The following is a 22,489-nucleotide window of genomic DNA, read 5'->3' on the forward strand; positions in this document are numbered from 1 at the left end:
GTCAACAATGCTTTGACTTATGTAACATATACTTGTCAAAAGAATATCATCTATATAGACAAGTTTATCTTAGTTGCTCCCACTCATTCTGAGGTAGGTTCATTAATCCACTTGATTCTTGATGAAAATAATTACGTTAGCTTTTCATCACATTATGGTGTTTGCATTAACCCATACATGGATATTATTGGCTTACAAATAAAGTGTTCTTTAACCTTCAGTTTGAAACTTTAGGTTGTTATCTAATGAACATGTAAATGTGTCAGCCATTTGTTAGGGAAAATTGTTTTTAATGTTCATCTAATGTAGCTTTAAACCATTATAAGCTACTAGAACAGTGATGATCCTCAAAGAAATCTTTGATAATTTATCTCTTCCTAAGTATAACCTTTGACAATCAATCATGCTTCTTAGTGTCTTAACGCTTATATCGGGATTTGGTTTAGTTATGAACACTCTTAGGTAATTCAATCAAATCCCAAACGTTACACGAACACATAAAATCAGTTTTACTAGAAAACTGTTTTATTCCATTCAGATGATTAATTTACGCTAATGGCTTGATATTAAGAGATAGGATCAGTAAACATTTCCAAAATCCATTTCAACTTCAGTTAGGGAGGTTACGTAATCATCAAAGTTAGTAGGTTTTTAAACCTAGATGACCTCCTGAGTTGATTATTGGGTTTTAAAAGTTTCAGCTTTATGGATTAGCTCTTGGTTAGGTTGCTATCATTTTCATTCTAAGTTTTGTAAGAGTTGGTGCAATATGGTGTACAAGAGGTGTAATCGGAGTTAAATTCGGAGTGAAATTTAATGACACTCTTCCCCCCGCCTCTTGTATTCCTTACAAATCATGATAAGGACTTTGACTGCTCCCACTAACCTTAGAAAACTTTAGGAACTCAGCATGCTTAGGGTCAATATTTAATGACCAACAAATTCTAATAGAGAAACAAGTTAATGACGTTAGTCGTTGTGATTTCTCTTGTTGAGGATTATGTTAGTTTAGGTAAGAAATCTAAGTGTGCCCACAATTAAGCAACAATGAAACTTTTGTAAAAGTAGCATTAGATTTTAATGAGACAAGTTTTGATAGAACAGTGTCGTGATGGAGCGGTGTCTTATACAAGAGGTGTAAATTTAGGTAATGTAAAAAATTTTACTCCCCCACCTCTTGCAATTGTTGCAAGTTATTATTAAGACACTTAATGCTCCCACTGATCTTTAATATCTCTAGAATGCTACAAGAGAAGTTTCAATGAGCTATGTGACGTGGGAACCTATCACATATACGTTAGACTTTATTTGACTTCTTTAATGTCCAGATATCATAAGAAACTTTAGGGACATTTTTAATAGAAATCTTATTAAGTATATATATGAATAGATTTCTTCTAAGACCATGAGCCATATGCGACAAAATTTAGATACAAGTTGATAGTCTGTTAAATGATAAATGAATTATGTCTGAATATTCCATTTGGAATAAGTTCCACGAATGTCAATGAATGACTTATGATGGACCCATGCTTATTCCTTAAGCCAAGTCATATTTTAGGGCTTTAACGTCATGATTTAAAATCACTTAGAATGAGATTAAATGAAAAAATCATCCTCATTAACCATGTCATGATTTCTCATGAATTTTGGTTATAATGGATGAAATTTATAAGTCTCATTTTCCTTTTGTTAAATTCTCATTTGCATGATGACAAAAGTTGTGAAAAAGTAAGGTATCATCTAGTTTCATCTTAGTAATGTTTCTATCCAGATATTTAGAACAAATAAGAGGAGAGTTTAAGATAAGTGTGACTTTATGTTGACTATGCAAACCTCACAATCCTCATAACATAGCCTAAGTAATGATACTGTATTCTGATTAATCTTCAGAATATGTAAGGTATCGAATAGCGTTGTTAGAAGACTGCTTATTATGGTTCTTATAGTCTTAACTTTTAATTTTGTCACTAACTCTCACGTTAGTTATTTGTTGACTTCTGGTAAGGAAACGCTTAAAACTAGAGTCAACTAATCATGTGTTAATTGGAATATTAAAATTATCAGACTTAAATATCATTATTAAGTGACTATCTAATTAATTTATCCAGCTGTTCTTTAGAATAATGGATAGTCTCGTTGCTTATGTCTAGTCTAATGGCATAATTATGCAGTGAGATTTTCCCTTGAAGAACCTTAAAGTTGGAATTAGCACTTGTAATTTGTCTATGGACCTTAGAACAATCCTCTCTTAAGGTTTTAGTGGTTGTAAGGTGAATAACATCTTATTTTCCAGTTTCAAACATTTATTTCTTTGTACATATGTTGCTTATCAACACACTCGTTATACTTTGGTATTTTTGAGTGTTATAGTTGATTTATAAGGCATCAAATTGTACAAATGAAAATCTTAGTATGTAATGTACTGGAAAATGTACTTATTTCCATGCGTAAGCCCTTAATTTTATGGGTCATGGTATTGTACATTGTTATGTATTCACATATACCACTTAGCTTTATAATTTATAATTTTAAATGAAGGCATGCATCTTAGGAGCTCTTGTGATTATTCCACAATTATAGATTAGTCTTAGAAAAGACTTAATCTGGAATAACTTTAGTGATAGCAGTTATGTTAGAGAGTTCTTGATTATCATAAGAGACATCATGTTCGATTTATCCTAATCATCATGCTCTACTTTTCTTCTGTAGTGCCTTATCAGAAGAGAGCAATACGATTATCGTGTCTTAAGAGATAATCAAGGATTTAATTTAAGAGCTAATTCTTATAGAGACTTTAAGCAAACCATATTAGATTTAGGAATTAGAGTGGATGAGGTATAGATTTATTCAAGAAAATTATAGTGAGTAAAAAATTATGGGTACTAAGAATAAGGCAGACGAAATGATCATAAAAATTAATTAAGGATCATTAATATAAGGATCATTGTGTGAAGAGGTTGTGATATGTCTATTACTAACATCAAAATAATAGACTTATTTAAAATTCTACTTAAACGAAGACAAATCAGCTTTGGCCAGAAGTGTAATCATTTAAGCATGTGTGCAAAGTAATCGTGACAAATCAGCTTTGGCCAGAAATGAGACAATCACTTTAGTTATGCACTTGTCAAGCATGCTAAACATAAATGAATTAAATCAGCTTTGGCCAGAATTAAGACATTTCACGTTTGTAATGCATACTCAACATAGCTTTTATAATACTTGAACAATAAATAGATGCATCAAATCAGCTTTGGCCAGAAGTGATACATCAGAAGCTCATTCAAGTTAAGCCATTTTGGTTTTGTAAAACATTATTTGATCCTTATTAATTAACTAAGTATTTACAAAAACCAATTATTTAGTAGCAAACCACCTGTTAGCGCAGGGGTTGCAGAGGGGCAGCGTGCCCCCGCACGGGGTTCGGGGCGGAGCCCCGAGCTAAATCTTAGTTCACATTAAACAGCCTAAAATAATGAAGTTTCGAGTCAGATCTCGACTTAGTTATGAGGTCTCGAGTGAGATCTCGAGTCAAGTCTCGACTCAGCTTATAACATTATGAGGTCTCGACTCATTAATGGTCTCGAGTCGCAACCTCAGTGTCTCGAGTCGTAATCATGGTCTCGACTGCTGTGAATTATGAGATCTCGACTCCTTATGAGGTCTCGAGTCGCAACCATGGTCTCGAGTTGTGACCTTTATGGTCTCGAGTCGCAACCTTATGGTCTCGAGTTGTACAGATTTAAGCTCCTAGTCGAAACCTTGGTGGTCTCGAGTCGAGACCCTGTGGTCTCGAGTCGAAATCGTTGTCTCGAGTTATGAAGATTTGAGAACACTTATGATTTCGAGTAGAGACCTTATGGTCTCGAGTCGAGATCTTGGTCTCGGCTCGTTAAAGGGATCTCGAAACTTCCTGTTAATCAGCTGATTGTGTGATAAGTTTGAAATTCGAATTTTAAGGGATTTGGTATGTTTTATTTCCTATTTTAAAAAAATATTTTATATTTATCCAATAATTTCGAAAATTATATCTAATAACATTAACAGATTTTTCGAAATCTTAAGGGATAAAAATTAATCAAATACAGGAAAAACACCTTCTAATCCTTAATTCATTCCAAATAAGGGAATTTATTCGAATTTCACTAAGAACATGAAGAACCCTAATAAATAAAATAATAATTCTGGAACCCGAAACCTGAATTTTTAAGAGTTTTATACAGATTTCAGACAGTTAAGATTTACGATTATGATTCCGAGTCATTAAAACATTCTTTTTCCGCGAAACAGTGGACTCGGGTTATGTGACTCGAAACCGGCTATGAATTTAATTAGGCTTTCAAAATCCGTTTTCCATATTTCAATCCCAGAATTAATGGATACGAAAACAGAACTGACTAATCAACATATGCTCTGATACCACATGTTGGATCAGTTCTGTTTTAGGCATAATGGAAAACATGAAAACATACCTGATTGCAGTAGTACAGGTGAGCAGAGAATCCAGATGTGAAACGCAGCAATAATGTTTGACATGATTGTCATCTTGATCTGGTTCCTCCTTAGGGTGCAATCTAATGATGGTGGTATGAGAAACCGATAGAGGGTAATCGGCTGTGGAGAGGAGGTCGATTGATGTTATGTGAATTAGTTAGGTTATGTGTCTAACCCTAGAACCTCAACATAAGTCTCCTTATATATGCACCCAGGAGGAAACCCTAATTAGTTAATAATGGTAATAAGGCCCATCAACAATTACCAACTAATTATTTAATGGATTGTTATATATTTTGATCCATATAATGTAAATGATTATAATGACCATATATAAATAAATATATTATTTATTTATTCTTACAGCCCTTATACCCTTACAAGTTGACTCGGTCCCATCATAAAGATTTGAATCGCCTATTTGGAAATACTCGGTCCACCCAAAACCAAGGTCTAGAGAAGGTTTTGGCCAAATTAATGTGCCATGAGATATGATGATTGGTGTTTGTTATGGACTAATACCATTGCATGGTATGGTACTTGTCTCACTTGCATGAACAACCAATGTGGGGTTTATTTTGGGTTGAGTTCTCTCGTTTGGTATACCAAACATCATCACACCATCGTTTAATCTGGTTGATAACTAACAGTCGAGTTTATTGGTTTTTGTCAAAATTCCCTGTTATGATTTTAGGCGGTTATGGTTTTTCCGTTGGGATTTTTCGTAATATCTAAGCCCAAACTAGCTTAATTTACACTAGATCCGCCTTTGGTGGGGCTTGCCCTTAACCTTAAGGGGAGCAACACCTTAATTCCAATGGTTTTGCCAATTGGACCCGATCCCTCACCCCCATGACATGTATCACATACGTACCTTATCACGGGCATAAACTAGTCGAGCTACTATTGAGCTGCTCAAGCTTTACTGGCTAAAATCTCAATTTTTTTCGAGCTGAAATCGCATACAGAGTCTTATACCCAAAAAACACATCACATCCCCGACCTAAACTTCCACATTCTTACCGATTTGTTTGACTTTTTTTTTTAGAAATTTATATTAATAAATGCAGATAAGTGGCACTCACATTCTTCAACCCGAAAGGCATTTTTGTGTGGCAGAACATTCATTTGTCACAAATGTCATTTTATCCTCATCCTCCTTAGCAATTTGGATTTGCTAATAAACACACCAAATGAGAACTAGCCAGAGAATCTATCTTTAGATCAATTTCTAGAGCAAAATAAAATCCTTCATAGAGGCGTTATTTAAGTCCTTGAATTCGACACACATCCTCCATGTTCCATCGATCTTCTTCATCATGAAGGGGTTTACCACCAAAGTTTGAGAACGGACTTCTTGAATGATACATGTGGCCAATAACTTGTGAACATCTTTTGACACGGTTTTAGTAAATTTAGGGTCCATACAACGTTTGTTCATTGAGATGATAAAAGGGTAATAAAGTTTATTGCATCTCTTTGGTTACCGGACACTGGACCAATGAACAAACTTGTTTGCAAGCCTTAACTGTAGGATAACGGTCAAAAAATGATTTGATCTTTGGGCGACTAAATTGGAATCCGTCATTCAACTCAGATTGTATTGAAGATGAGTGGTAGTATTTAGCCGCAGGAAGGCTTGTTGCTTGAAAGAATTTGAACGCAGATGGCGCCACTGAAGCTGCAACGAATCACACAACTGATAAAACCGTTTTGACCCCTGAGACTTGCTGATTTGACCACCCTTCGGACTTAGAATCAATAATTTGTAAGGGAAGATGGGATAATTATAGATAGAGAGTGTGTAGTGATTTCATCAATACCATGTAAAATGATGTGGGTATTTAGAATACTAAATCTTGCTGATATGGACCTTTTTTGGTCCCCATCCGAACCTCACGTTGACAGTTTTTTAATTTGTTATTTGTTGTCCCTAGTTTGTTACAAAGTCCGATCCAATTTGATGACCAAGATCATCCCTTTGTTTTGTCCTGGTGTTTTGCACTTGAATTGTGTTATTAGTCGTTGTGCCAAGCTATTGGTACACCTTATCATATGCTAGTTGGTATGTTAGTTACCCTTTCATTCACATAACGTTGTATGCATATGAGATATTGGTATTTAGGGGAAGGTTCATTGGAGAACACAAAAAAAATGGGAACAGCGGGGAACCAAATCAAACGAACTCCGACTGAACTCATTCCAGCTGCGTTGAAACCGGCTCGTCGAATCCTAACTAAGATCTCTTAACCCTAAACCCTAAATCCTAACTCCTAAACTCTAAACCCTAAAGCTAAAAAATAAGGCTAAAACCTAAGCTAAACCGTAAAATCTAAACTATAAACCCTAAAAGCTAAACCCTAAAGGCTAAACCTAAAACTAAACCCTAAAGCTAAACCCTAAAAGCCAAACCCTAATATATTTAGGGTTTAGGTTTAGCGTTCAGATATCCTAGTTAAGGTTCGACGAGCCGGTTCCAACGCCGCTGGAATGAGTCCAATCAGAGTTCGTTTGAGTCGGTTCCCCACTGTTCCCCACTTTTTTAGTGTTCTCCAATGAACCTCACACTAGGTATTTAAATTTCAATTTCATGTTTGGTTTTCTGCTACAATATTTGCGCAAGACACATGCACATACATTGTTATTGACTTTGAATGATGGGTGTAGAAAGTAGATAATCGTGTCTAAACCAAAGTTTCATATGCTTTAGGTATTTTTTGGTTCCAATACCGCAATGTGCATCCCTACTGTCGATGGTATCATAAACTAGTGGCCTCGGGTGTTTATCCCAACCAAAGTTTGAGTCCCACAAAGTGGACATTAGGTGAACTTTAGGAGCGTGTTCGCCATTCAAACAAAACTAATAGTATCCAAGTTTCAAGTTTGCTTTATTCGAGCTCAAAATGGCTTTCAAGCTAAGCTCAAATGTACATCACATCCCCACATAGCAATCGAGTCAAATTCAAGTTTAACCTAACACCATCAAGTGGAAATCGAGTTCCTTTACCCTAACAATTAACTCACATCGCATATAGTACAAGTACCTATAGCAACAATGTTCCCAATCTTTAGGTATTTTAGTTTTGATAAAAAGAACTACACCATGAAAAAAATTGTACATTTACAAAAGAAAGTTATTTTGGGAAACCAAACCAGACAAGCCAAAGAAATCCGGGTTATTTAAACATGAATATACGAGTAAAAACGAATAGACTTGTAACCCGCCAACATCTAAACGGGAAAACGAAATGGTCAATACAACCCAAAGCCCGTCAACGTGCACTTACAAGGAATGGATGTTGGCAAACTCCGCATTCTATGGTCTCCGATCCCGAGCTGGGAACTTGAACCTGCAAAATCATACCACAGTACTACTAATCAATCCATTTATTTAAAATGGTTTAAATTTTGGTTTAGTTTCTAAAGTAAATCAAATGGGTTGGCTAAGAAACAAACGGGTCAAATGGATTTGAACCTTATTCTCAATGGATTCATATTTATCCCATTAATTATTTATAAAATTATAGGGGTGTTTAAAAATTAAAATAAGTCCAGCTGGCTGAGCTTGGAATCGGCTCATTCATCTTAAAATAGCTCAAGCTCGGCTAGTTTCGAGTTCTATGTCTGACGCTCCAGCTCAACTCGTGCTAGATTTTTCAGGCTCAAACTTGGCTAGGACGCTAGGTTATTATTTGTTTTATATACACATATAATTATTTTACAGATCTTTATAATTAAAATTTTATAAATACAACATAATACATATTCTTTAGTACTAATTTTAGTTTCATATATAACATTTATTATCTAATTATATACTAAGCATATTATATAAACATTTCATATTTATAAAAATAATAGGTTCTCAAGCTCGGCATATGATGCCCGGGCTTGAGTCCATTTATTGAACAAGCTCCAATAAAAGCTCGCACTTGAAACTCCACCGAGCTTGAGCATTTAACGAGCTGATCTCAAGTAGCTCACGAGCGACTCAGATCGTTTACTCCCTTCAAAAAAAGCGGAAAAAAAAATATCTACACAACCCCATTTCACATGTGCTAAAAGTTTACATCATGATTGAAACCCATTTGACATTTTGACCCGTTGCATAAAACACCCAACCCGCTCATTTGCCACCTGTAACCTTAAATAAAAGAATACTAAGAGAGATCAGGGGCATGATTTTGAACCTGCAAATGTACAGTACAAGTGGGACAGGCAACTTCTTTCATCCGCCTGCTAGACACTTCATACTTGGAACCTGTTCAATCAAATATTAATATGTAATTAGTAAACACATTAGATTTAACTAACTTCCGGATATATACTTAATAATTTGATTGCAATATATTCCAAGCGTTAAGTTTAGCAACTCATATTAGCACTCACATTACACAAATTTAGACACTATACCTTCACAAATTAACTAATTATTTGATGTGTCAAGTATAACCCAACAATACCTATACACACAGTATATATATGATTTTAAATAAAAAAAAAAAAACATTAACTATACCTGATGATGATTTGTGATTTCTTTCTAACTCCTCCTGTATTAAAAAATAAATAAAAACATTAAATACTCGGCATAGCATACTCAAAAAGATGATGTAGATGCAGTACGTATAACGTATCTAATAAGCTGAATTAACCTGAAGTTTCCTTGCAAGATCTTCATGACTCTGTAATCCAGATGATCTGCTCGCAGCAGCTTCCTTCGCACTGCTCAGCCGATGAGTAACCTCTACCTGGAAATAAAAAATAAAAAAGAATTAAACTTTTCCTGTGATACTAAACTAAATACTTTCAAGAAATAGTACACATATGAGTTTAATAGTAACATACCATTTTCGCCCCTGGGGTTTGGCCAGTTTTGCGACTTTCATCCAAAGGTTTGTTTTTCAGCATTTGGATCCAAAAGGTATGAAATCGTGCCATTTTCATCCGGCTCATTAACTCCATTCATTTTTCTCGGTTAGTTCAGGGGTATTTCCGTCTTTTTTGCCAACTTAAAGGGCAATTCGGTCATTTCAGGGGTATTAGGTCTTTATAAATAAAGTGAAAAAGACCGAATTGCCCTTTAAGTTAGCAAAAGAAAACGGAAATACCTCTTAACTTAACGGAGAAAAATGGATGAAGTTAACAAGCCGGACGAAAATGGCAAGATTTCAAACCTTTTGGATCCATCCAGATGCGGAAAAACAAATCTTTAGACGAAAGTCACAAAACTGGGCAAACCTCAGGGACGAAAATGGCATTTTACTGTTTAAAACAAATCGTAGTAACAGAAATTGACTGATAGATTAACAAACTAGAAGAGTATAACATATGTAAATACTCTTTTTGAGCAAAAACATAATAACGGTGTTACAGAAGCTTACCATGCAACGATCACAAACGCGAACTTGAGGAGCATTCTCCTCGGATGTAAGAGCAATTCTTCCATGTGTGCACTTATCACAAAAAATATCCCCACAGTTCCGGCAATGATGCTACATAACCACAAGAAAGTAGTCAAACAGACTGACTAAAAATCACACAAGAAGGCGTTTTAAAATTAGAATGATACTGATGCAGGAGCATGCATATCTTTTATTTTATCTTTTGTTTATTTAAAATTCAAATTTCCTTATTTTATCTTTTATTTATTTAAAATTCAAATTTCCTTATTTATCTTTTTATTTCCTAGTCTATAAATTAGGGTCTAGAGCTTATTGTTAGTTTTTGATTGAATTTTAATAAAAAAGAACGTTGTTCTTGAACCTATCGGTTCGTTATGAGAATTTGATTAACGAAGTGATCTTGAGCCATTTGATTGCGTGAGAAACTGCATCAGGTGGTATCAGAGCTTTGGTTTTCAAATGGCTCAACGTGATAGCGATTACTCTCGTGTCCGTAGAATCGCCGACCGAGGCAACGGAAGAGATGGTCTCGATTCACGTGCTCGTGGTGAAGATCGACGCCCTGTTCGTAGAACCGCCGACCGAGGCAACGGCGGAGTTGATCCTGACCCATGCGATCTCAAGATCAAGCGACTCCGGCAACGAGTTAGGGTTCTCGAGTTAAAACACGAGATTAGACGACTCAAGCAAAGGATCCAAGATCTTGAGGACACTTCGTCATGGAAGGAAACGGAACCGGAAGAACCTGTCAAGGACAAGTTATCCGGGGATGAGGAGCATCCTACCAATGACAACACTATCTTTGATTCTTCGCCTATGTATGATAAATACGAGGACGAGGAATGGTATTCTTGGGCATCCAGTGATGGTTCAAATGAAACAGTGGGATTTAGCAGGAAGTCTCGAGCTAAAAATATATCTGATTATTCAAAGATGAGTAGTGCTGACATTATGCGAGGGGGATTTCAAGTTTTGTAGTATTGAAAGTGTTGAAGGTGGTGGTTCGGCAACTACCTATTGGATTCGATGTGCTTCTACGGTAAGTCCATCCTTTATGCCGAAAAAAACTATAGGATTGGATGTTGACCCAAGGATTTTGGGATTTCAAATGGAATGGGATTTTTCGAATATTCAAAAGACAGGGGTGATATTATGCGATCACGTACATGTAGATAATATCCTTAAAAATGGTGGGGCATATACAAGTGAAAAGGCATTCATTTGTGGACTGCATGAAAAAAGTCATGAGGCTTTAAATTTGGTGATGGGGCCTCATGCAAATAATGATAAAGTGGACATGGGCTTATTTGTGAACGTATTTTTTGCTAACAACAATCGTCTAGTAGATTGTGGGCCACAAGATCAGATGGCAAGAAACGATTGCGAGGGGCCCATTACTACTACTTTGGTTGGGATTAATTCACTAACTTCAAAAATTGCCACAATTAATTGTTTAGTTGGAGTTGAATTGTTTGAGAGGGTCAAATCTATAGCGAACAACAAACAATTAATTGTTCAATTGTTCCCTTTGATCTAGGTGGTACAAGTGCGGAGTCGGGCGAAACGATTCGTAAGATTGAACCGTTTAGGCGGGTCGTAATAATAATAATAGATTGGAATCGGGTTAATTTTCCTTTTGATCCAGGTGGCTTTGGTTAAAAAACAAAACTCGAGGACGACTTTTTTTCGAAGAGGGGGAGTATGATGCAGGAGCATGCATATCTTTTATTTATTTAAAATTCCAATTTCCTAATTTATCTTTTTATTTCCTAGTCTATAAATTAGGGTCTAGAGCTTATTGTTAGTTAGTTTTTGATTGAATTTTAATAGAAAAAGAACGTTGTTCTTGAACCTCTCGGTTCGTTATGAGACTCTGATTAACAAGTGATCTTGAGCCATTTGATTGCGTGAGAAACAGCATCAGATACGATAGAATCCCACTAACCTTCCGATTAAAAGCACTAAAGTCTGATCCACAACCAGTACACTTTGTAACAGCTTCATCGGGTACCTAAAAAACTGAAAAATTAAAACAATTTTCCAAATAAAGAATAATTTAAAACAAAAAAAAAAATCCATGACTTAAAACGCTTACCCAATGATCTTTTTCCTCATTTGGCGGCTTGATTATGTTCATCCAATCACCCAATCCTTTTTTCTTTTCAGTTGACTGCTCAGTAAGTTTAACCGCTTCAACAGGCCTGCTTCTCCCACCCATTTCCTTAAACTGCCATTTCCACGCAAAATTAAAAAAATAAAAAAATTGCATACTCCGATTTAGATTACAAAAATATTAAAGGTTATGAATGCCATGAATCGAAGAATTTTCAGTTTATAACCTGAAAGGTTGCTGCTGTTACTGTGTCCAACAATGTGTTTGTAGTGTAACTGTTGGATTGCAGCCTTATACGCCTTGGCTCGATGTCTACGGAACTCTTGGACCAAAATGCGAAGGTAGACGAGTCATATTTCTACACGATACATGGAATAAAGTTCAATTATAGACAATAGCATAATTAAAAACACTTAACAAAAAGGAAAAATGAAATCAGGAAGAACATACGTCGCATCTTGTTACTGTGTCCAGGGGATATATTCTCAAAGTCCGACTGGTGGAAGGATCAAGCATTCGGATTCCATCCAATCCGATCTGAAGTGAAAACAAAGACTTGAGATTCACTACAGAATAAATTAAGAAATAAAGTAGAAGGTCGAGCACCACCACCATAGTTAATAGCGAATAGCGGACAATAGCGACAAGCTACCTATACGCTATATACCGATAGCGATGAAATAGCAGGCACTATTTTATGTTTAGCGACACTAGAAGAAAATTTTAGAAATATTACATAACAACAACAACAACAACCATACCCAGTAAATCCCACAAATAGCAATGCTACTCATAGGGTCTCGGGAGGGTGGGATGTAGACAGACCTTGCCTCTATCCCTGGGGATAGAGAGGCTGCTTCCAGAAGAGACCCCCGGCTCCAAAACGAACAACAAACCAACACATCAAGTCAAAGAATACAGAAAAAAGAAGTCACCTACACCAAGCTAGTGATCAGATTGACACAGTATAATGTAAATCGTGTATAATAGCATAGAACATCATTCGGGCATGTACACAAGAAGTCAATCACCGGTTAAGTCACTTAAAGAATAAGAAAAACTTACGTCCCTAAAATACACCTAAGACCTTCCTGCAATATCTTCTAGCAGTCCTTAACCCTAATCCTACGCCTCCACGAATTCCTATCTTGGACCATGTCCTCGGAAAGATGCAACTCTAGTAAATCATGCCTAATCTGCTCTTCCCATGTCAGTTTAGAAATATTACATACGTATATTATATCCAAATACGTTGTTTTATATGTACGATTAACAGAATACCTAAAATCCCACTATTTTATACCTATTAAATCCCACTATTTATATTAAACAGAAAAAAACAAAACAAAAAAAAACCTAAAATTCCGCTATTTACCCGCCATGGAGATAGCGACACATAAACGCTTCGCTACGCTATTCGTTATAGCGCCTGCTATGAGCGCTATTAACAACTGTGACCGCCGCCACATCAAAGGATACAGAAAACACAAAAAATGAACACCATTACAAAACCCAGAAAATAAAGTAGAAGATAATGCATGTTTTGTTATGACTTATGATATAATTACAGTCTCTTATATATTGAAATATGAAGTCTATGTTTGCATTTAACTTCTAAGACCCCACAAACTAACTGATTCAACATCAACAAAAAGTAAATGAACAGGCGCAAATGCGCAATTAAGTGACCTAGAGTGTAATATAACAAAAATAAATTGGTTGGTACTCCAAATCTTAATATCTCTTTTTGAAGTTTGAACAGTCTTTAATGCATTTGTACGACAAAAAAAACGCTCCATGTGAGAACGGTATTAGACAAAACAAACGAAAAGGATGGTGTAAAACCATGTTATAATGAAAAAAAAAACAATGTTAGCACATACCCCTTATAGAGTATTAGACAAGTGTAACGTTGTTAGAAACTTAGAATTATGTTTATAACAATAAGGGTAAATTACACTTTTCATCATTTATGTTTGTAGCGGGTTGCAATGGATACCCTATAACTTCAATAATTACAGTCACCTTGGTTTAAAAAAGCACGAGGCACTCCGAAGCGTTTTGGTTCCAAAAGCTTTAAGCGCGAAGCGAGAGCTTCACGTATTCGAAGCGCTCAAAATAAAAATATATATATATATATATTGTACACATCAATATGACCTATTCTACTTGTTAATCAATAATAAACACAAAAACATGATTAAAAAACACACTTAACACATAAAATAACATAGTTAAAACATAAATTAAAGTCGAAACACACTTAAAACAAAAACATAAAAACAGTCTTTAATCAATAATCATCATAATCAAGTATGTATTCATCTCCATCAACATCACTCAATAAGATCATGTAGCTAATAGTTAGTAGCAAAAGTTTAGGACTTATATGTTGGAAGTTGATTGAACTCGTGCGTGCCCACACGAATGCAGCTCCGAAAACCCGGGCCTGCGTGAGGCAGCTTTTGCACGCACTATTCGTTTTTATTGTTGTTTTCTAAAAACATTTAAACCTATGCTGAAGCGTCGTTTTTTGCACCTAATTGGGCTGAAGCGTCGCCTCAAACCAAGGTCGCTTCGCGCTTAAACCTCGCCTGAAAACGCTTCACGTGTTATAACGCTTCAGACCAAAAAAAGCGCTATTCCAAACGCTTCATTTCTCCCTCCCCCTCCCCCCCCCTCTCCCCCTCCCTCCCTCCCTCCCTCCCTCTCTCTCTCTCTCTCTCTCTCTCTCTCTCTCTCTCTCAGCTCTGATATAGAGAAGGGAATGTATAAGCTGAGATGCAGGAAGTATAAGTATGTCAGCATATCTGCCACCACCAAATTTTCAGATAAGTGTGTTTATTAGTCTTATTGATTTGTTTGCTTGAAGGCTAGAAGGTGTAGGGTTCAAATGTGGAAGATGACTGAAGTTTTGAGGGTTAATGAAGAATAAAGTGGAGAAGTAAAAAGAGATAAGATGTGTTGAAGACTAGGATGGAAAACCATTCAGCCGACGGGTTCTAATAATGATAATAATTAGGGCTTGTAAATTCTCCACCCTTGATTCCTTCAAAGTCTGATGTAACAATTTACAATTGGGAGACATAAAGTATGGGTTAGATTTGATTGTTTCGATGTGGGTGGTTCTAGTGATCTAAAAGAGAAGGGAGTGGTGGTGATGGTTGGCGGCAGATGGTGGTTATTGGCGGCGGGGTGCTGATTGTAACCGGCGGGGCGCTGGTGCCTGGTGGTGGTTGTAACTGGCGATGGTGGTGGTTGTTTTAATTTAGAGATGTTAAAATAAAAGCGTGAAATGACTTGAATACCCTTAAGTGAATAGACTTTAACTTAAATTTTTAACTTGGTTAGTGGTAAAGGACGAAATGTGTCATAGGTTTTCCAAATAAAGGATTGTGACTGTAATTATTGAAGTTAAAGAGTATCCATTGCAACCCGCTACAAACATAAAGGACGAAAAGTGTAATTTACCCTAACAATAAATAAAAATATTAACATAGACATCACGTTACACTATTTGTTGTTTCAAAGTTCATTTCAAACAGAAAAAAGGTGGTAAGAAAACCCTTTTGCCATTTCAGTCTAGATTTACTACCGAGACACATTGCAAGATATACAAGTGTGAGTTTCCCGACTCATGCTCTTGGAACTACAATCATCAAGCACGCCCTACAACAATATCGCCGTACAATCTGGATTATACTAATACCAAAATGGATAACATAGAAACTCCTGAATGATACAAGTTTGCAATATCTCAGAAATAAGGCCTCAAGACATAACTACATGATTACTTGGGTTGACAACACTTACACCCTATACCCTGTCTGCAAATTCTTTGCAAGAGCAAAACTAGGTGGTGCTTCATTTAGCTAAAGTTTGCAGAAGCTACTAACGTAGAAGTCCTTGTGAAATGTAACAAAGGCCAAAAAGGATATTTCACATAGTACATGATACCCATGTGAGCATGTGAATGTGCATTTAAGATAATCTCTATGCAGTTAATATCGGTGATATATCGGTAATATCGGCCCCTAGTAAAATATCAGTCTCAAATATCAGTCAAAATATCGGTACCAATAATATCGGCGATATTTGACCGATATCACCGATATCTGACAGATATAAACGATATATCACTGAATTATCAGTGTTAAATTGCTATATATACATTCTGCATTATATTAAAATTACCGATATCCCACCGATATCTCACCGAGAGTCCGAGATAACCTATATCTTAAATATCGGTCATTGACCGATATCCAATATTTTACCGCATTAACTGCATAGTAAGATACTATAGAGCTAGAGCATAGAAAAGACGAATGATAGGACATCGGCGAACACAAGGACACACATATAGACATGTATCTGTATGTGTATGCATATAGAGATTTGTGTGTATGAATGTATTATGTATGTATCAATCTAGAAAGTGGTACGAGAATGCAGGTGGCACGACACTTAATTAGTTAAGTAAATAACTAAGTCATCCAATGTTAACATAGAAAAATATAACTAGTACGACAATGGTAACAAAACTATAGTTCATACGTTAATTCATTTAATATCTTTTGTATTACAAAGTTAAAACCAAACAAATAAGAATATCGTTTCCTTGCTCTACCCTTTTTGTTTGTCTTTATTCCTATGTGCAGGTACTAGTAATGTTTTAAGTGTTCTATACTTAAAAAGGATGTTTTTTGAGAGGGTCTCATAGGAAGTACCCTCATTATCTCCTACGATATGGCCCAATGTCTGCCCATATCTCACCCTCCCCAGACCCTACTTTCTAAGTCGGATATTACTCGGTACGTTTGTTTATTTGCTTATGGTATTTTTCTTGTAGCAAGTGCCATAAAGGTCAGATTGAACACGAAACAAACATTCTACAACAATAGAAATCACATACTAAAACAAAGCAACCATCAAAGGTACATAAACATGACACCTAACAAACTGATTAACCTAAAAAAAAGGTAATAAAACAAAGTACCTGACAAAGAACATCCATGGTAGTCTGCCCACCACTTTCAGCCAACAACTTAACCCTAAACTTCTGCACTCCACCCTTAACATCCTCCCTCGTCTCCGCCTTCGGTACCGCCTTCACAACCTTCGGAGCGGAGTCCTTACCACTACTACCAGGCAACCCAATCGGCCGCCCAAAATCATCAAACACCACCTGTTCCTTCCAAGTCGAAGACTTTGACCCAGTACCCCTAGCACCATATGGCTCAACCTTACCCCCTTGATAAGCATAAACCCCATCACCATACCCACCCCCACCTGATTCATACCTAGACACCCCTGAATCCGACCGCTTCCCATAATAATCCACACCCCCTATATCTGACCCTGCCTGACCGTAATTACCACCATAACCACCCTCATAAGAACTCTCATATCCCTGACTCGGATACTGACTCGGTCCCTGACTCGGATACTGACTCGGTCCCTGACTCGGATACTGACTCGGTCCCTGACTCGGATACTGACTCGGTCCCTGACTCGGATACTGACTCGGTCCCTGACTCGGATACTGACTCGGTGCCTGACTCAGTGCCTGACTCGGATACTGACCCGATCCCTGACTCGGAGTCTGACTCGGATCATAAACCGGTTGAGATTGATACGGAGTGTGCGATTGCTCAAATTGGGGGAAACTTGAGGGTTGTAAATTAGGGTTTGGTGGGGGTTGTGTGAACGATGGATCGGGGGTGTGTTGGGGGTAGGGAGGGTAGTAATCGGACGGCGGAGGAGGGTGGTAGGAGGGGGTGGGGGAGAAGGGGGGTGCGGAGGCGTATGTTAGCGGTGGTGGGTGGTGGGGATCGGTGGTGGGGATGGGATTAGGGTTAGGGTTTTGAGGGTAATTTGGGTAGTATGGAGTGGTGGAGGTGTAATCGCCGTGTTGCATGGTGGTGGAGATCGGTTGTGGTGTAATTGGAGAAGATGATGATTGATTTGGGAAATTGAGGAGGAACAAGATGATGGTGAACTTTTGCTTAAACTAAAAGTATTCGGACAAATTGGTACTATTTATACCATAACCAGTGGTTTATTTTTTAATTTTTTTGGTTTTTTTTTTAACCACAATAATGATAAATATTATATCAAAGGCTAGCGGGGAACTAAGATAACCCCATACACAAAGGATATGTTTGGTATGTGGTAATGCAGGGCCGGTTTTGGGCCCGGTAAACCCGTGCCGACGTCTGAGGCCCAAAATTTCAAAGGGCCCAAAAAATATTTATAAGCTTGTATATATTTATTAAATTATATATTTAGTATATTCATCCATTCAATATGCAAAACAATATTGGTGGTGTAGTGGCAAAAACCATCTTAAAATAATGCAAAGGTCTCAAGTTCAAATCTTTGCTCCATCACTAAGTTTTTATTTTTGTAATTCATTTATCCTTAACCATAATTTTGGGCCCAATTCTTTTTGTCGCCCGAGGCCTAAATTTTTTTAAGAGTTTTCGGGGACGGCTCTGTGGTAATGTAATAGATGGAAGAATGGAATGGATGATCTATTGGAATTGACGATTTAATGGAATTGATCATTACCATTTCATGTCTTGTTTGGTTATCATGTGAAAATGTAATGAATCATTACTTTTTGTTGTCTGTTAGGCAAGAAAAGACGAATGAATAAAATAGGATGGTGGTGGGTGGTGATAAGTGGCAGTTGTAGTGGCGACAGTGGGTGGCGGTGGTGGGTGACGGCGGCGATGGTGGTGGCGGGGGTGGGTGGGTGACGGTGGCGATGGTGGTGGCGGGGGTGGGTGGGTGGCGGCGGCGGTGGGTGGTGGTGGCGACGACGGCGGAGGCGGTTCACTACAGTGTCAGAGGTGGGTTGCGGCGGTGATCGGAGGTGGCAGCGGTGACGGTGGGTGGCAATGGCGGCGGCGGTGATCGGAGGTGACAGCGGTGACGATGATTGGTAGTGGCGGCGGCGGTGATCAGAGGTGGAAGCGGTGACGGGTGGCGGCGGAGGCAGGTGGAAGCTATGAAGATCATGGCCGGACGTATTAACTTGACTCAAGCCCAGTTGACGGCTCTCATCAACGAACAAGTTGCTGCGGCACTTGCAGCTGCACAAGCAGGTAGTATACCCTGCAGTTGTGACTCACACTAGGATCTTTAGATCCTACATTCCTAAACCAACTCTTGTGTTTAACCTTGTTCTATTCTTACTGTAACATTTGTGCGTGTAATCATTGTGAACAGTTCAATTATCAATAAAACAATGTTATTTTATCCCAATATTTATTTGGTTGAGTTTTACATTTTCCATGTTTTGACTTTTGTTCAATTTCAAACTCTACATCGTTTCCTGGAGGGTTATACGCTAACTGGTGCTAAAACGTACTCAGTTTAATGCGACAAATACTCCGGAACATCAACATATACTCAACATACCTTAAAATAACCTTTACATAACTTAGAAATAAGTTTTGAAGGCTTTGGTATAGCAAAAACAAGTTAATTCGCTTACAGGGACTAAACTTGACAAACTGCGAAAGTATGCCAATTTGAACTGTAACGAATATTCCGGAACATGTCCATCAGTTAAACATACCATAAATATCCTTTACATAGCTTAGAAATAGGCTTTGAGGGGTTTGGTATGCTAAAACAAACTTTTGGATCATTCAGGGGCTAAAAGTGTCAAAAAGTGCACAAGTTTGCACTTTCGCGCATAACTTACGTTCTGAATACATCCGGACATCCAAAAATTTATGTAAGCATCCTTATATTATGCCTTAGTGTATGGCATGAGAAAAATCCATTCGTCGCGCAATTTGGATCGTCTTTCGCGCTTATGCGCATTCCGTCGTAATTAACCGAACATCGCGACCGTACGGCCAAACGAACCGACATCCGACATATTTTTGAGCACATTTTAAGTTCCCTATACTTTAACATCATTTTAGAGCTTTGAAATGAGGTTAACGGGGCTTAAACGTGCCAAAAACGCATCAAATACCAAGTTTTGGTGCTGCAGGGACCAAAACTACAATTCTGCCAAACTAGGGGCTTACGGACCGTAAGCCATAAGCCATACGGTCCGTAAGGCGTCCCCAGTACAGCAGAACCCACATTTAATGCTGATTGGCTCTTCAAATGGCGAAAGGTCCAATTGTCTTTTCACCCAATCAAAGGCCAAGGGCCATATTCAGTGAATCTAGTAATGTAACACATGTACGCACAAGATCGTGGCACGATATTCGATAAAACGATCCTAACGGTTCCACTTTTCCTATAAATACCCCCCCCCCATTTTGCTCAAAACCCACACAATCTGATCTTAAGGCTCTAAGTTGGAACCATTGTTTCATACCTGAGCCATTTTGGTCTAGATTAGCATTCGGGGCCCCTCCGTAAGTATTCTTTCGTTCTTTTATTCGCTTTTCGAGTCCGAAAGTCGACGTTTTGTTGACTTTCTGCATTGACCAGCTTATGGTCGATGCGAAGTTCATTAGAACTTCATAACGTGAGCGTGATCACGATGGTTATAGTCCGTAGTGACTATACCTACTGATCACCACGTGATCTAGGCTCAGTGACGAGCCGTAGTTTCGGCCAAAATGTGCATTCTTGCATATTTTGTAACCAAACTACTCGTAGGCATCAAAGCCGTTTGTTTTGATGTCAAACCTGTTTTCAAACTTAGTTAAGCATGTTCTAACATGCTTAGCTCGTCACTTTTAGTTTAGTGCTTATATAGGGTCGTAAGGTAAGCGATCTAAACCATCGCTTATACTTTCGGACCCGACCCATTTGGTCGATCATTAGGATCCGACCAAACACATTAGGTGACCATAGCTATAACCTTCTGAGGTTATGCCTTGTGGTCACGATGTTAGGCGTTCCAGACGCGTTCTACGCGAACGACGCGTAAGGTAGCATAAGCTACCTAAACGGGTCGTGATGGGTCGCAAGCACTTAGGTTAGGTTTCATTTTAGTATGTAGGATTTGTTAAACCATATTACACGAGTCTCCATACTCGTTTGGTTTACGAACCCGCATACTATCTGATCCTTCCGATTTGGTCCGGTATATTGACATAGCTACCTATCAGGTGTCGTTTGATATTCCATGATCTCTAGCATTATTTGGTTATTATACAAGAACTCAAAGCAATCTCAGGTGAGTACATAGAACCCCATCTTTTACTGTTTTCCAAACTGTTTTGGGGTGAAACACATGTGCCTATCTGTTACTTTCATGCTTTCCATGTTTTCACATCATATACCTGCTATGTTGTTAGTACATTATAGTACACGATTTCATTACATTTCATGCTATGTATGCCCATTGTGTGCGTACTTAGTACAATGATTTACATTACATTTCTGTTGCATATGTTTACTCAGCATATGGACACATTGATTTACATGAACATTTCTGTTGCATATGTTTACTCAGCATATGGACACATTGATTTACATGAACATTTCTGTTGCATATGTTTACTCAGCATATGGACACATTGATTTACATGAACATTTCTGCTGCATATGTTTACTCAGCATATGGGCACATGCCTTCATTTTGTTATGACATTTGGTTTGTTTAACATGGGACAATACATTCATTAACATTAGCTACGCCGTTCGTTAGTAGGTAGTGGTACCATAGGAATTGACAACTCCCATTCCTGAAGTCCTGGGTTTGATAGGACTGGAAGGAGTGACCGAATTCGATATACATAACTTAGATGAACCTTTAATTTGTTTAAGGGTTTATCGCCGCAGTCTCAAGGCTTGGATGTATGCATAGTTTACAATACCGCATAAATGTTAATATCAATAGAGCATGCATTTTTCCAACAAAACATAACGTTGATTTAAACCACGTTTTACTTCAACGACTTGTTTTGTGCATTTTACATATGGTTTGAGTTGATACATTTCACTTACCATACATGATACATTTTGGGATACACATTACATGATTTACATTGAACATAAACACGTTGACATTGACATACACATTTGGTGGTTTACGTTGAACATAAACATTTGACATGGTTTACACAATAACACTTGACATTTGGGTTATACATGAACAATTTACATGGTGGATTGGTTTGGGTAAATGGTTTGAGTAACGTGGAGTATGTAATATGATGCAAACATGGTGGATACGCCGCTGGTACTTCCTATATATAAATGTTTGTATAATATTACATATCTTAGCGTTATCTAAATCATTTCAGTTTAGACATATAACATTTTATAATAACATATTTTTCATAAAACATTGCCTTACAAAACAACTTATTATATTCAACTCATTTTACTTGGTTACTCGTTTAACCTTGCACATATCTATACATATCATCTGATGTTATCGTTTTTCAAATGGTTTACAAAGCAAGACAAATTACAAGGTTCATGACTGACTGTTATTAAACATTTCTTTAAACTCAAGTCATGGATCCCACTTTCACAAAACCTA

General features: G+C 37.4%; 1 protein-coding gene across 1 annotated transcript; it reads right to left on the reverse strand.

The window, feature by feature from the left end:
* Window positions 1-7,503: 7,503 nt before the first annotated feature.
* Window positions 7,504-18,033, reverse strand: LOC110908141 (protein FREE1). The gene is made up of 10 exons (XM_022153046.2): window positions 17,015-18,033; window positions 12,466-12,552; window positions 12,242-12,373; window positions 11,998-12,129; window positions 11,848-11,913; window positions 9,882-9,992; window positions 9,153-9,248; window positions 9,017-9,050; window positions 8,688-8,758; window positions 7,504-7,847 (listed from the first exon to the last, which is right to left on the reverse strand). The coding sequence occupies exons 1-10, from the start codon at window positions 17,933-17,935 to the stop codon at window positions 7,770-7,772; spliced, it is 1,728 nt and encodes a 575-aa protein (XP_022008738.1). The 5' UTR covers window positions 17,936-18,033; the 3' UTR covers window positions 7,504-7,769.
* Between the last annotated feature and the right edge of the window lie 4,456 nt (window positions 18,034-22,489).

The sequence above is a fragment of the Helianthus annuus genome, chromosome 14 (genome assembly GCF_002127325.2).
Source record: "Helianthus annuus cultivar XRQ/B chromosome 14, HanXRQr2.0-SUNRISE, whole genome shotgun sequence".
Taxonomy (NCBI): Eukaryota; Viridiplantae; Streptophyta; class Magnoliopsida; order Asterales; family Asteraceae; genus Helianthus; species Helianthus annuus.

Excerpts from the sequence above, each read along its gene's own strand:
- LOC110908141 (XM_022153046.2), bottom strand. The coding sequence starts at position 17,935 with ATGCAACACGGCGATTACACCTCCACCACTCCATACTACCCAAATTAC. Across the intron at positions 12,374-12,465 it reads ACACAGTAACAAGATGCGAC|AAATATGACTCGTCTACCTT; the intron begins GTATGTTCTTCC and ends TGTATCGTGTAG. Across the intron at positions 12,130-12,241 it reads TAACAGCAGCAACCTTTCAG|TTTAAGGAAATGGGTGGGAG; the intron begins GTTATAAACTGA and ends TGGAAATGGCAG.